Source organism: Panthera uncia, assembly GCF_023721935.1.
Source record: "Panthera uncia isolate 11264 chromosome C1 unlocalized genomic scaffold, Puncia_PCG_1.0 HiC_scaffold_3, whole genome shotgun sequence".
Taxonomy (NCBI): domain Eukaryota; kingdom Metazoa; phylum Chordata; class Mammalia; order Carnivora; family Felidae; genus Panthera; species Panthera uncia.
Window position 1 is genome coordinate 64,557,893 of NW_026057584.1, and position 15,960 is coordinate 64,573,852.

General features: G+C 36.5%; 1 protein-coding gene across 1 annotated transcript in view; it reads right to left on the reverse strand.

Moving 5' to 3' along the window:
• Window positions 1-8,415: 8,415 nt before the first annotated feature.
• The window catches only part of XIRP2 (xin actin binding repeat containing 2), a 72,993-nt gene continuing 65,448 nt past the window's right edge, over window positions 8,416-15,960 (reverse strand). Inside the window, exons 8-9 of the mRNA XM_049615548.1 lie at window positions 15,767-15,900; window positions 8,416-8,503 (exon numbers count right to left, since the gene is read on the reverse strand). Of these exons, the coding sequence (XP_049471505.1) occupies window positions 15,806-15,900 (95 nt within the window). The 3' untranslated portion in view covers window positions 8,416-8,503; window positions 15,767-15,805. The remainder of the gene's footprint in view (window positions 8,504-15,766; window positions 15,901-15,960) is intronic.

Genomic DNA, 15,960 nt, shown 5'->3' on the forward strand with positions numbered 1-15,960 from the left:
TCCAACCTTAATGTCCTACACAAATTATTGTGCAGAAAAGTTTAACTTCTAATGTTTGAGAAAATGTACATTTTAAGGCCAATAGAGATTCTTGTCTATGTATTTGTACGTGTGTACTTATATGAATGAATTTGTCTGTCCTTAGGTACTGGATTAATTTTGTCAATCTTTAATAAATATGTTTTCCTGTAACATCTGCTGAACCCTATTTGTAATAATGAAAGCTACCCATTCATTCAGCCATTTTTCTAGACATACACCCAAGGGTGTCATTGGCATCTAGATATGCAATTTGGGAGCACAACTGCAGTCTCTTGAAAGTATTGTTTTTACATGTTATATAAACATGGTCTGTGGTGGATACTTTGCATATAATCCAAAAATCACTCCAGAAGATATCCTTATCAATATTTATTTATTATTTTTTTAACGTTTATTTATTTTTGAGACAGAGAGAGACAGAGCTTGAATGGGGGAGGGTCAGAGAGAGAGGGAGACACAGAATCTGAAACAGGCTCTGGGCTCTGAGCTGTCAGCACAGAGCCCGACGCAGGGCTTGAACCGGGCTCTGAGCTGTCAGCACAGAGCCCGACGCGGGGGATCATGACCTGAGCCGAAGTCAGACACTTAACCAACTGAGCCACCCAGGCGCCCCCCTTATCAATTTTTATATGTTACTCCATGTACAGTGACTCAAATTTTAGATTTATATGGTGATTGGCTCTTTCAACAAAATTTACCAAATGCCTACCATATGTCAAACTTCTTGCTGGGAATTGGGAAAACATGGGGAGTAAAATCAGACCCAGTGCCTGTCTTTGTAAAGCTTCCAGTCAGTATGGGGGGTGATGTGGGATAGAGTGCAATGGGCACCAATCAGATAACAAAAACACGTACAATTGTAAATGTGATATGTGTAAGGAACAAAAGATGAGAGAAATATTTAAGTAGTAAAGGTCAACAGGATTTGGGGAAAGATTTTAATTGGGAATGGGTGAAAGAAATAAGGATATAAAATATACTCTTAGTTTTCTGGTTTTAGTAGCTGGATGGATAATGGTGTCTGAGATATGAATTGCTAGAAGAATGCCAAGTTTGAGGTTGGAAATGAGGAGTGAGTAATGCTCTGATTTGGAGGTGTTGGATTTAAGGTACCATTTAAATGTCCAAGAGAAACTATCAGGTAGTTGTCTGTATGATTCTAGCTTCAGAGGAGAGCTAGATATACATTTGGGAGTCATCGGTATTATGAAGATAATTGAAGCCTTGGGCGTGTATAAAATTACTAGGAATAGTATAGATGAAGAAATAAAAGAGATTAGCAAACATTTTGAGAAACTGTAAATGGTTATAGGAAATTATGTAAATGGATGTGCATTTGTTCATAAGCACTATATCAACAACCACAGATCAATGCAGGTATTAACAAAATTCAGAGGAATAAAATGCATAATCTGAACATTACAACTTATAACATAAATGCTATCCATTTGATAATAAATATTTATCCAACTAATGTTGTTATTAACTTATGACAAATATGTATTCAGAGTTGATGATTTTGATGGCATTAAAATTGAACATGTTGGCTTTCTAAAAACAGACTGAACAGCATTGGAAATTGCTGATATTGGTGTTTTCATAATTTGAACATTAACTATTAAACACATACACACTAACATTCATACATACAAACATAGAAACTTAGAGTATGAAATGTAGAAATTAAGACTTAAAAGAAATCAATTAATGAACTAGGGCATAGCATTTAATACATTTTTTCATTATTTGTTCTCAGATATTTATGGCATTGTGTCTTATATATCATCTCTGTTACTAAATCATTGAAATTTTTATTGAACAATAAATATTTTAGGTTGGATAGAGTTCAGGAAATAGTAAATTAATTTGAAATTCACTTTTAATCAATTTGATAAAATTTCTATATGGGAAAATAAAGATGATGGAAAGATGTGTTCAACAGAAATATCTTTTAATCAGTCTTTCTCCTAGAGGGAATGGTTTAATGGGGATGAAAGGAACATCATGATAATTAATAAATAAACATCTGCCACCATCTTATAAAACATGCAGTAAATTAGAGGGTGGACACAGTAGTGGTCATTACCAATTACTGCGTCTTTGAACGTTTTAAATCATCGTTTATCAAAAACAATGTTAAGTTAAAATGATAATGAGATGGATGGATCCAAGCACAGCTGGACACCTTCCCTTTGTTCCTGAAAAGAACCTGTGCTTCGTAAGGACATGCTGGCAACCTCACAAATCACGTTGCATGCAAAGAGCTCAGAGCAAAACCAGTACATACCTCCCTGTTCCCTCTGTATCTGGCAAATGTAAACTTTTCCTGTAACTCCTTGGCTAAAGTGCATAAATGGCTCTTGGGCCTTCCACAGGCTTTCTGTACTTTAGACTCCATGAGGTCAGGGTTGGGGTCCATCTGCATCATGAAGTAGGGTGCCCACAGCCAACATTTCTACATTGCCTGTGGAGTGGATCCACCAGGCTTGGAGGACCAACACATTAGAAGGGGCTGGATTTTTTAAAAAATGTTTATTTACTTATTTTGAGAGAGTCAGAGAGCATGAGCTGGAAAGGAGCAGAGAGAGAGGGAGAGAGAGAATCCCAAGCAGGCTCCACACTGTCAGATCAGCGCCCCATGTGGGGCTTGATCTCACACAAGGGATTTTATCCTTCTATGGAGCTCAACAACTTTTACAATTAAATTATATTTAGGCTTTAATTGCTGATTAACACTTCCAGATTTTTGTTAATTTCCCCCCCAGAGTGATAGGGGTTAGCAATGGGTACTCAATTCAATTTTCTTTAAAAAAAATTTTTTTTAACGTTTATTTATTTTTGAGACAGAGAGAGACAGAGCATGAACGGGGGAGGGGCAGAGAGAGAGGGAGACACAGAATCGGAAGCAGGCTCCAGGCTCTGAGCCATCAGCCCAGAGCTTGACGCGGGGCTCAAACTCACAGAACGCGAGATCATGACCTGAGCTGAAGTAGGACGCTCAACCAACTGAGCCACCCAGGCGCCCCTCAATTCAATTTTCATTGTAATTGCTATTTCTTCTACAAGTCTCAAATATTTGACACACGGCACCAGCTATGCATTTGCTTCAATGTAGGCATCCTAGTTTATGACAGCTGAGAATTCTAACAACTGCACAGCCATCTTATGCCCATTGTCAGCCAGGTAGCAAATAGTTCAGTTCTAAAATATACCAGTATCTGCTTTCTTAGGCCACTCCCAAGAGTCCAGCTTGTCCAGGTTGCGTTCTCAAAGATGCAGATTCTGAGACAGAGATTAATGTGAAGGAGGTTTTTCAGGGTGTGCTCTTGGTATCAAAGGAAAGGAAGGGATACAAACAAAGCAGGGTTGGATATAAGAGAAGTTGATGGTGATCGTGTCTCCGTGGAGGCCTTAGCCAACCCTACAGGGATATTTGACACTGGTGTGACCCTTCTGAGTTCTGCTGAGTTTTCTTTCACTGATCACTTATTGAGCACAGTCCATGTGGGGGTTAGTGGTATCTCTAGCTAAAGCAATCCTGGTAGGGGGCTGAAAGTTGAGGGTTTTCTGTGGGCAGCGCTTCTGGTATCTGAGGAAGTAACTCTTTTGTTCCTGAAGGAGGATCTTGACTGTGCATCACAGAGTTTACAAACACATAATTACATCTAAGTAAATTGTGACTATGGCAAAATGAATACAATTTAGCTTTTAAACCGGAAATTTTTCACCTATTTATTTACTATTATTTTGAAGTCTTCCAATTTAAGAGAACTCTTTGTGGCTATATATTTCCTGTATTGATACCCTTCTGCATCCATAAGTATCAACTGTGATTAATTTTTTTTGAATGCCCCTTTTATAGTCTGACAGATGATATGGGAGATGCCATGATTTATCCTTTTTTTAAAAAAAAATTTTTTTAACGTTTATTTTTGAGACAGAGAGAGACAGAGCACGAACGGGGGAGAGGCAGAGAGAGAGGGAGACACAGAATCGGAAGCAGGCTCCAGGCTCTGAGCCATCAGCCCAGAGCCTGACGCGGGGCTCGAACTCACAGACCGCGAGATCATGACCTGAGCTGAAGTCGGACGCTTAACCGACTGAGCCACCCAGGCGCCCCTATCCTTTTTTTTTTAAAAATCACTCTGCCAACTAATACCAAGGGCTCCATATTTGTTGAGTTGTTGACTGGATGATACCACAGTGTTTGTCAGGCTTTCTATCCATTAATTTACTTTCTACAAAAAGGTAATATAGCAAAAGATGATGACCATACTGTAGATATTCTACTACTATTAATGTTCCTCTACCACCTAATTTGCATATAAATACCTAAAGCTTAAAAATTTCTCACAGTATTTTAGGGGAAAACATCCACAGTAAATGGACCTTGTTAAATAGATTAAATTAGCCTTTCCAAAGGACTCTATCAAAGCTAAGATTAAATTACTTTTAGATTATCTAAAAATATTTTTTGTTTTCTATTAATTTCCGGGGGATTGAGGCTCTGTACTGATCAGCACCTCTCATATGCTCTCAAAGCTCTTATTTTGAATCTGAGTATTATGTCCATGGCCTATTTCTGATCTCCATGTAAATTCGATTTTTATAAAATAAGATTTCACATTACTGTTAATACCTGCAGATTTCTGAACTTTTACATTAGATTTGGAAATCACCCTTGGTTCTCAATAGCATTTCCAGATAGAGAGGAAAAAAAAGCATTTCACTTCTCTTTTACTTCAACATCTGTGATAATCTTTCTCTAAGTTCATTTTCTTGGCAATGGGAAAATTTTCTACTCCTCAATTGGATAGTCACCAGTAGTCAGTAACTATCAGAAGAGAGCAGAGAACGTATTCTTTTTTCTGTCTTTCAGGTCCTTAAAAAATTAATGTGCCTTTAGAAATTACTCTAGAGATGTTCATAGAAAATTGCCAGATGTACATGTTGGTTGCACATTTGGGAATAGGTGCATTCTGTAGTTTTACTGCACTGTGGGAAAACCATTGTTCTAATCCAAGAAATGTGCTGCCCAAAGCCCCATATCTGTCACAAGGATTGATTGTGTGGAAGCTGCAAAAGACAATTCAGCACAATTTTCTGGGGGATAAAACATTTTTACAAGATTCATTGGAAGGCCCAGGCTCAAATAAATATTGCAAAGCCCCTTACATGCCAAGCTCTGCCATTACATAGCCTCCTCTGGTAAAGCATTTGGTCTATCATGGGCCTATCTTTACTCCTTTGGAAAAGAATTATCTTCCTGGAAATATTATTTTTATAGCATAAATATAGATATGACATAGTTCTGTAATATAATCCCAAGTGAAAAATAATTGAGAAGTTGTTTCATAATATTAATAGGCATATGTTTAAAAAAAGAATCCTAAAAGTATAATGTGGTTTCTTGCTGTTATGGGCTGAATTGTGCCCTCCTAGAATTAATATGTTTAAGTACTAACCCCTAGAATCTCAGAATAGGACTATACTTGGAGATAGTCTTTAAAGAAGTAACTAAAATAAAATGAGGTCACTAAGGTGAACCCTAATCTAAATGACTAGTGTCCTTATAAGAGGAAGAACTTTGGACTCAGACCCATACAAAGGGAAGACCATGTGAGAGAGAGAAGATGGCCATCTGAAAGTCAAGTAGATAGGCTTCAGAAGAAACTGACTTGCCAACTTGATCTTGGACTTCCTGAATTATGAGAAGACAACTTTATTTTGCTTAAGCCACTCAATGTGTGTATTTTGTTATGGCAGCCCTAAAAAAAAAGTAAGTCTTTGATATCTGTTGACAACATACTAGCAATATTTGTTATACTTTCTAAGAAAAAGTAGTTTTCAAAATTACGTTGTTTTCATACTTAATAAAAAGTCAGTGGTTTGTGTTTATGGAGAATAGGGGATAAGACCTATTTTTGCATATGAACACTCCAAATTAATGTGAAGCCAGTCATTTACATTCATGTTATTTTTTCCTCTAAGCATCACTAAATGTATTTGGAAAAAGGCAAAATCAGCAGAAAATTCAGAAGACAAATTTTCCAAAGTTTGTTTTTACAATGGAAAAACTTAATATCCATCCAATAGGATAAAAAAAACCCTGACAAAATGTAGTAGTAATATGATTTGTATATTTATTGATTACATATGGTAAGCAATAAAAATGCAATGTGCATAATTTATTTAAGTAACTTCTAAAATCTTTGTCATTCAGTTGATTTCTAAGAATGGACTCTACATTATTTTGAAGAAAAATTGATATTTTTCATTAAATGTTTATAGACATTCCATGATAGTTTAATATAGGCAATTATTTAAAAAAAACATAATCATCATATCTTTAAAAATACAGAGCAAACAAGAGAATGAAATTTTATATTTTCTGATAATACTGTGGCTTTGATTTAGTATTTTATTTTTTCCAGGATTTTGTGTGTGTGTGTGTGTGTGTGTGTGTGTGTGTGTGTGTGTGTTAAATACCTCCTGCCCCTGAAAAGACAGTTTCCAAATTATGCAAAACATATATACTTAAAATCTCAATATATTTGGAAAAAAGTTACGCAAGTATTTTGGTTCGCATCTCAGGTGATTTAATTTTATTTCAGCAGAAATTATAGAGAAGGTATAAGAATTATAATAAATACCAGCAGCACAGAATCTCGCCAGTGATGTTATCTGGCATGTTGAAAACAGAGATATACTTAAGTGCCATTTGACAGGAACACAGAGCCATATTGTTTCATCTTTTCATTACATTCAGAATAAAAGTAGATTCAAACCGATTATGGCAAACACTGTATAGCTTAATGCAAGGAAAATTCCATTGTGATAGACATGAAATTTCTGAACATCAAATTTACAAGTTCAACAGAAGGTTATCGAAGTCTATTTCAGACATCAGTGTGTCTCAGACTTGAGTGTGAACTGCAAGTGGGCAGAGATGTTTTACTCAGTGTCACTGTAGCACCTATTCCTTTTAATTTGCTCTTCCACGGTGAGTTGTTCAGACTGGACCTCCACTCTGGGAAATGAAGGCTTAGCTGCACATGCACTGCTTGGAGCATCACAACCTGTATTCCCATTAACGTGGGCTGTTACTATTGCTTCACCATGCCCACGTTTGATGCCCTTCCCAAATTCTCTCAAATACAAGCATGGCATATTTTTAATTTGATCTACAGATTCCATTAAGTCACGTTCGAAAGTGTTCTCATTCTTTTTGGAAAAAGCGGCGATCTTCACAGGGTTAGAAAAAAGGAAGTGTAGATTTTTGTTATTTGCGTGGTTTACTTTGGTGTGTAAGATATTTGTATCAGAAGAGGCTAAGGATCTTTCCTCCTTTACTATTAACCTGCCACTGAGACCCAGTTTGGGGGCAGACTGCACGGGACTGCCAGCAGTAGCTCTGTCAGCCTGTTTCCCGAGAGCCATGGCTAGAATATTCCTCGAGTACGCCTTCTCAGATTCAAATATACCAAGTAACTCTGAGATTCTAGATGCATTTTCTAAATTTTCAATTTGAAATTCACCTGCGGTATAGTTTGCTTCCCTTGACAATGGTAATAGATTAGGAAATTCTAAAATAGATGTCTTCTGCCTGCAATTACTCAGACACGAGACTGCTACATAATTGTTATTATTATTCTTATTCAAATTCTCTTTACAATTTTCTGGCACCACCTCATCATCAGTGTTAGCAACCTGTAAAACTTCTGCACCATCAGGTTCATTAGTTTCTTCATTTTTCCCCTTCCGAGCACTCTGCACAACCACATTATTGTTGTCATTAAGATCCATTTCACTTTTCCTTTTATTCTTTGTATCTTCAGCCTCATTCGGCTTATCTTGCACATTCTTATTTCCTTCCTTCTTCTCATCTTTTCTTGCTTCGTACATGTCCATGTCTTTGATTCCTGTAACATCCTCTTTTTGACACATATGGATGGACTGCACATATGGCTGCAGGAAAGAAACATTATCTTGCTCCTGCCCTTTATTTTCCAGAGCTTTAACGGGTTCTATTCGTGATTCATTTTTAAATTCAGAGGATGTAGGGACTGTCATTTCTGGTGGCCATTTAGGTTTACTCATTTTGAACTCTTCCTCAAGGGGGAAGGTCTTCTTAGGCATCTCCCTGGAAGGGGGCCAAATGATTTTTAATTTTCCCCTCTCCCTGAATTTTTTCAAATCATCTCTTTGTCCTCTACTGTTACTATCATCTAACTGTTTATTAAGATCTCCAAGTAAGGCAGTGTTTTCCACGCTACTTTTACACATATTTGTGGCTTCATTAGGAATAAAATCCACTGAGCTGCTTTGATTTTTGTAATTCCATCGATCTTTATGCTGTTTGTGTCCAAAACCTTCATCATAATTTCCTTTAGATTTGAAAAGCTGGTTAAAGTGAGGTTTACAATATATTTGTCCATGAAGTGATGCATAATTTCCCAAACTGCCGAAAAGAAAAAAAGAAAAAAAAAGAAAAAAATGTTTAACATTCCATATATATACTGTAAATTCATAGGGAATTAGGAAATTAATTATTTCAAGAATGAGTCAGAGATTCAGTACAATTAATTTACTGGCAATAGGAATGTACTTATTAATTGAACGTTCTTGTTAGATAATGGTTACTGCTAACATTCAACATGATACATGTCTTATTTAGAATTTCATGTTTAGTATTTAGAATTTAATGTTGTATGTCAGGTATTGGTATAATAGCTATTATAGTATAATACATATATGGATATAGATGGTGTAAAATGATAAGACTAAACCTTTGTTAATTCAGTGGTTTTTGCGGGGGCTGCATTTTTCAATGAATCCTGAAGAGTACACACACACACACAAATCAACCATTTAAATTTCCTTGTTAACTAGATTTTGAATGTATTGGAAAGGTTGCCTATGCAATTGTTTATTTGGCCTCTTTGGGGAGATCAACAAATAGAGTGCCTGTTAAAATTAAAATCAAATTTAGTCAGAGGCATCATTTTTTTTTAGTTATCACTGAGTCTCCACATAAATACAGATACACGAATTAGATACCAAAACTTAAAGCCCATGGATAAAGTTTATAACAAAACTAAGTGATAGGTGCTCTGGTGGCTCAGTCAGTTAAGTGTCTGACTGTTGATGTTAGCTCAGGTTGTGATCTCATGGTTGTGAGATCAAGCCCCGCATTGGGCTCCACGCCAAACATGGAGTCTGCTTGGGATCCTCTCCCTCTCCCTCTCTCCCTGCTCCTCCCCACTCATGCTCTCTCTTTCTCAAAATAAACAAATAGATAAACATTAAAAAAAAAAACAGCAATAAAAGTAAGTGACAAGGTATCCTCACCAAACCCAAAATATAAGGAGGTAAAAACAAACCAAAAACTCTAAGACTAGCCTGAGAGTCGCATCTGTATGACTGACAGCAGAAGAAGCAAGGAAGGTGTCTAAAAAAAACAGAAAATATAAAACCACAAAATAGTCAGCCAGTATTTTCTGGAAAGTATCACATGCCAATCAGAGAATAGCAGCTGAAACTGGGTGGGGTTTTACCTTCTTCATTGGCCAGTGAGTGCAAGGGCCCTGTAGCAGGGAAGTCTGCCAGAGAAGTTAAAACTCTCAAAATTGACCAACTGAGATCCCCTTTTAGGATAACACTTTATACTGAAAACAAAAATATGGGAATTGAATCAAAACGTAATTGGATAATGATGACAGAAATGAAAGAGAAGGTCCTGACTAACATGGGGGAGATGAATCAAGGCAGGAAATCCCAGAATTCAAGTCATTGTGGTTTTTTGGACAGTGTATGAAAACTGGAATTGGTAGTACTGTGAAATTGGGAAAACCATCCTAAACATTGCCTCCTTCTAAGATTTGGGAAAACTAATGCCATGTGAAAATGAGCCACAGAAAAGTATTAAGGCCAAATATCATACAGATTTATTATAAGAAATGAAAGAGTAAAGAGAATTTTTCATATCACTACAGACAATGAAAACATGCTAGAAAAACATGTTCTCAACATCAAAATTTTTAAAATGAGCGAAAAGACATTAAAACATGATAAAAAGGCTTGAAAGTTTAGAATGAATTGTAATTAGAAAAATGTCATAAATGAGGTGTGAGAAATCAGGGGAAAATCACAAATAAAAGAAAAAATCAGTAATAGAAACTAAACTAAAAGAAATTAAGAGCATATAAACACAATAGAAAATATTTTAAGACGAGAAATAGGAGAATAAGAGGATGAAAACTTACAACCAGAAATTTAAAAAAGATGATTTGAGAGAAGAACAATTAATAAAGACAGGCACAAAATATCCATGTAGGTATAACAGAAGTTCCTGAAGAAGAAAATAAAGTAATGTGATAGGTTAAATGCTAAAAAGCTATAGTTTAAGGAAACTTTCCTCAGATAAAAAGGTATGAAACTATGTATTGAAAGAGGCACACTAGGTAACTGAGACTATTTGACCCAGAATGACCAACATCAAGAAATATCCTAGTGAAATCACTGGACTTTAAATAAAAAGAAAAAAAAATCCTTTGTGTTTATCTAAAAAGAAAAGAAAAGCATATGATTTATAAGAGAAAAAATTAGATTATTATCAGTCATTTCCAACACTTGACGCCAAAAGAAAATGGAATAATGCATTTAAAATATTCAGTGAAAGAAAGTGTAAGTCAATGATTTTTCTTTCAGCAAGACTGACTTTCCATTATCAAGATCACAGAACAGCCTTTCTGAGGGATCTACTAGAAAATAAGCTTGCATAACTAAAATAGCTACAGAAGTATCAACATAAACATCTGTTGCAAGCATTATATACATATAAATATAAAACCTATAAACTAAAGATGAAATGATGGCAATGAGGGAGGTGGTGCGATATGTAATGGCTGCTTAATATGACACTGAAGACATAACACAATTAAAAAAGAATGGAATGCAGATGAATGGGGAGCAAATGCCATTTAAGTTTTCATAATCAAATTAGGGGTGCTGATAGTTTTGCCATTCCAAAACTGTTGTTCAAATGAATATGGGATACTCTTTTTTTTTAATGTTTTATTTATTTTTGAGAGACCATGAGCGGGGCAGGGGCTGAGAGAGAGGGGACAGAGGACCCCAAGCGGGCTCTGTGCTGACAGCAGTGAGCCTGATGCCGGCTGGAACTCTCAAACCATGAGATCATGACCTGAGCCGAAATCAAGAGTTGGCTGCTTAACTGACTGAACCACCCACGTGCCCCGAATATGGGATATTCTAATTCTTTCCTCTCCTTTGTCTTTGAGAACCGGAAGTCTTGAAGTGAAAGCGAGGAGGCAGATGTGGAATAGAAAAGAGGCTAAGGCAAAAGCAATGCAGTTTTGAATTCAATTTGAGATATTCCTACAAATTCATGATTTATTTTTCTTTATATATAAACATCTACTAGCTCTTAACACTAAGAAAGCTTCAAAATAGTAACCAACCCAGTAGAAAGAGCATTGAGATTATAATCTTAAAATGCCATTTCTCACAAATAAAAAAAAAATTAAAAAGGAAATGACTGATCCTGGGTCTGGAGGAAGTAAGTGTATCAAAGGGGTATGGAACATCTAGTCCTACCAGATAATGAGAAAACTATCAGAGAGTACTTAGGTCTTGCCAAAAGGACTGAAGAGAGAACCTGAAGAGGTCAGGGATAGAATGATTTGAGCTTCAGAAATGATAATAACTGCATCTGATTAAAACCAATCAAACATATGTAAGTCTATGAGTTTATAAATATATCATGAATATTTTAAAATTCGTTACCTCTTAGGAGATAAGGAACCATTTCATTACATTGTTAAATAAGTAACTGATACATTGGCAAAACAGGTAAACAAAGGGAAAAAGTTATGTATTTATTCTGCCTTTCCTTCACCAACTGTACCACCAAGTGACCACATAGTAGATGAGGGGAAGAATCACCTGTAAAAGTAGTCAAACTAATAATGAAAAAGAAAGAACAAAATGAGAATATGAACATTTTGTAAATATCAATTAATGCATATAGGTATTAAGATTTCATTTTTGCCATGATTGCAAAACCAGACACGAGCAGACACTATGTGCTTACTATATTCTTGCCAACACTCCCTATGTTCTTGAAAAAGGTATCAAATCTTAGTTTAAATCAGAATCTAGATTCAGCTGACAGTTTTTCAGAAACACAGGGGAGAAAGGAGTATGTGAACTACATGATAAGTGAGCAATCAGCAAATCCAGACTGGATAATTCTACAGGTCAAATATTCCAGGTTCTTCGCAAATAAATTGTAAGAAATGAAAGAAATGGATAGAAAACCCTATAGATTTAAAAGATGTAAAAGACATATCAAAGTTTTAAAAAATGAATACAACTAAAGTATAATATCCAAGAAAGCATATTTGGATTAAAAAAACTATAAAAATGCAAGGAAGAAACTATTAAAAAGAATACTATTTACTCAGAGAGAGAGAACTGGTTGTGTTTGGGTGAGGCACATGGAAGGAGCTTCTGGAACCATTGGCAATGTTTATTTATTGACCTTGGTACTAGTTAGAAAGCGTTCACTTTATAATAATTTATTAAATCATACATTTGATTTGTTTTTTTCTATATTTGTGGCTTTCGGTATAATGACTTTTAAAAAATATTAGTCACTGGGGGCACCTGGGTGGCTCAGTCTGTTAAGCATCCGACTTTGGCTCATGTCATAATCTCATGGTTTGTAAGTTTGAGTCTTGTGTCAGGCTCTATGCTGACAGCTCAGAGCCTGGAGCCTGCTTCAGATTCTGTGTCTCCCTCTCTCTCTCTCTGCCCCACCCCACACTCACGCTCTGTCTCTCTCTGTCTCTCAAAAAAAAAAATAAATAAATAAATAAACACTAAAAAAATTTTAAAAACATCAGTCATCAAATATTTTTCAGTCCTTATTAAATGTCAGGGCTTTACTAGGTGTGAGAGTCAAACATTAACACATTTCCTACAGCTGGAAAGCAGTTACATTAGATTGTGTTAAGAATGAGGCAAGCACTGGGATGCTCCGGAAGCACATAGGAGGGACACTTGAATCCATATGTGGTGATCAAAGCAGGCTTTTTCAAAGACATAAAGTCTCAGTTGAGGTCTGAAGAATGAGTGGATATTAGCCTGGTGAAGAGCTGGAGAGGGGGCATGGGAAAACTCCTACAAGAAGTGGAAATAACATTTGGGACCAACTAGATATGAGAGAGAAAGATAATGATTTTGAGGAACTGAAATTCAGATTTCATGAAAAGTAACATGCAATGGGAGGAAGGGGTGTTGGGAAAGGAGTAGGGTAAGATTCTGAATTGCCTGTTAATTCATAGTAAGATGCTAATTTTACTTTGACAGAGGTAACCATCATATGTTTTAAGCAGATTTGCATTTTAGAAAGATCATTTTCACTACATCATGGAGCATGTACTGGGGCAAGTTGTTGGTGGTAATGGAGGTAAGAGATAATGGGGGCAGGGAGGCTAATTTGCTAGAAAGACTGTTGCATTAGTACAGGTGAGAGACGACAGGTGGAAGATGCCTGGGCTGTGGGGATGGAGGAAAATGTACAGCTCAAGAGGCATTTATGGGATACCAGTTATAGGACTCGGTCATTGCTTGGGCATAGGGAATGAAGAAGAGGAAGGACTGAAAGGTAACTTCATGTTTCAGTCATTGAGTTAGTGTTAATGTCATTTATTGAGAGACTATCATACAGACCAGAAGTCAAGGAAGGAATTTCAGAAGACAGAAAAAATAATGGGGCATATTGAATTTGGTGTACAAGTGAGAAATCTAATTAGAGATGAATGCTAGTCATTGAGATATAAGCATCTGATAGAGGAGAGAACTGGGCTACTGTACAGATTTCAGAGTTATTCTACATGGATGATGATTAAAGTCATGGAAGTGGATGCAGTAAACTATATATATAAAGAATATAAACAGAAGAATAAATGGCCATAACAGAATCCTAAGGAACTCTAACATTTCAGTAATGGACAGAAAAGAGTCACCCACATAGGAGTCTGAGAAGGAACACCCAGAAGGTAGGACGAAACTATTATACTCTGGCGTCATGGAAACCAAAGAAAAAGAACATTGCAGTAAAGGGTGTTTGACATTGTCAGTTTAAGTCAGGAAAGATATAGCCTGATACACACTGGATTTGGCAAAATAATTACAATTTCAGCATCTCAGACTATAGCCACACCAAATGCCACATTCGTTAAAATGCATTTGTTACTGTATTGATACAGTTCTCTGTTGCAACAGACAGGAACAAACAAAACAAAAAACAAAAGACAAAAAAGACCTAGTATATCTTACCTGACACTGACAATACTCTACATTCTTATTTTTTCTTTTTTTATTTAGACACAATACCCAGACATAGGTATACTCTAGCCCATCACCTAATTTTGTATATGAAGTTTTACTGGAATACAACTGGGCCCATTAGTTTACAGCCACACTTGTTCATTTAGTTAACTGTGGATGCTTTCCCACTCAACTGGAAAGTTGAGTAGTGACAGAAATAGTATGGCCTATAAAATTGAAAATATTTACTATCTGGCCCTTTACAGAACAAGTTTTCTGACTCATGATCTTGAATCTAGACTTAAGGGGTGCCTGGATGGTTCAGTCTGTAGAAGATGCAATTCTTGATCTCAGGGTCTTGAGTTCAAGTCCCATGTGGGGCACAGAGCTTACTTAAAATAAAATAAGGTTGGGGGTTCCTGGGTGCTTCAGTTGGTTATGTGTCCAACTGTTAATTTGGCTCATGTCATGATCTCATAGTTTGTGAGATTGAGCCCCCACATTGGGCTCTGTGCTGCACAGAGCCTTCTTGGGATTCTCTCTCCCTCTCTGCCTCACTTTATCTGTCTCAAAAATAGATAAATAAGGGGCATCTGGGTGGTTCAGTCAGTTAAGCATCTGACTTTGGCTCAGGTCATGATCTCACAGTTTGTGGGTTCAAGCCCTGCGTTGTTGTGCTCTTTGCTGTCAGTGTAGAAACTCTCTTTGGGTCCTCTATTTCTCTTTGCTCATCCTCCGCTTTCTCTCTCTCTCTCTCTCTCAAAAATAAATAAACATTAATTTTGGTTTTTTTTAATGAGGCACCTGGGTGGCTCAGTTGGTTAAGCGACCAACTCTTGGTTTTGGCTCAGGTCACAATCTCACAGGTTTGTGGGTTCAAGCCCTGCATTGGGCTCTGTGCTGACAATGCAGAGCCTGCTTGGTATTCTCTCTCTCTCTCTGTCTCTCTCTCTGCCCTTCCCCTGCTTGTGTTCTCTCTCTTTCAAAAAAAAATAAACTTAAAAACATTTTTAATAAATATATTTTCAAATAAAATATAATAAGATTGAAAGTAGAATCCAGACTTCCGACTCAAGTGGTAACTCAAAAATGCCTATTTGTACAGAATTTCTTGATTTTTCTCATCTGTGTGATCTCCAGGTTTAGACAAAAGGAACCTTTCTGGATTTGATTAAGAAAGCAATATTTCAAAAGGGAAAAGGTCACCGCCATCCTGAGAAAAAAGAACCCAACAACACCCCCTTTTGTAGTTGTGTTAACTGATGACAGCGAGATCTAGAAAACGTTGTATCTTCTAAAGACATGATGCTATAAGTATATTGTAGGCTCCTCCAGCATTTGTGCCACAGACCTCAAGACATTTTACCTCAGTTTACTGTTGCAGTGGTGGCATCGGAAGCAGGATTTATGAAAATTCTGCTTGTCCGCTACTAGGCACTCCATTGGATAAACAGTCTTTTGACAAAGTGTACATATTGCCTTGTCTTGGAGCAGCAGCTTCTAAAAATAAAAAATTTACCAAAGGTTATATGATGCTGTCTTCAATCACACTGCAAAACC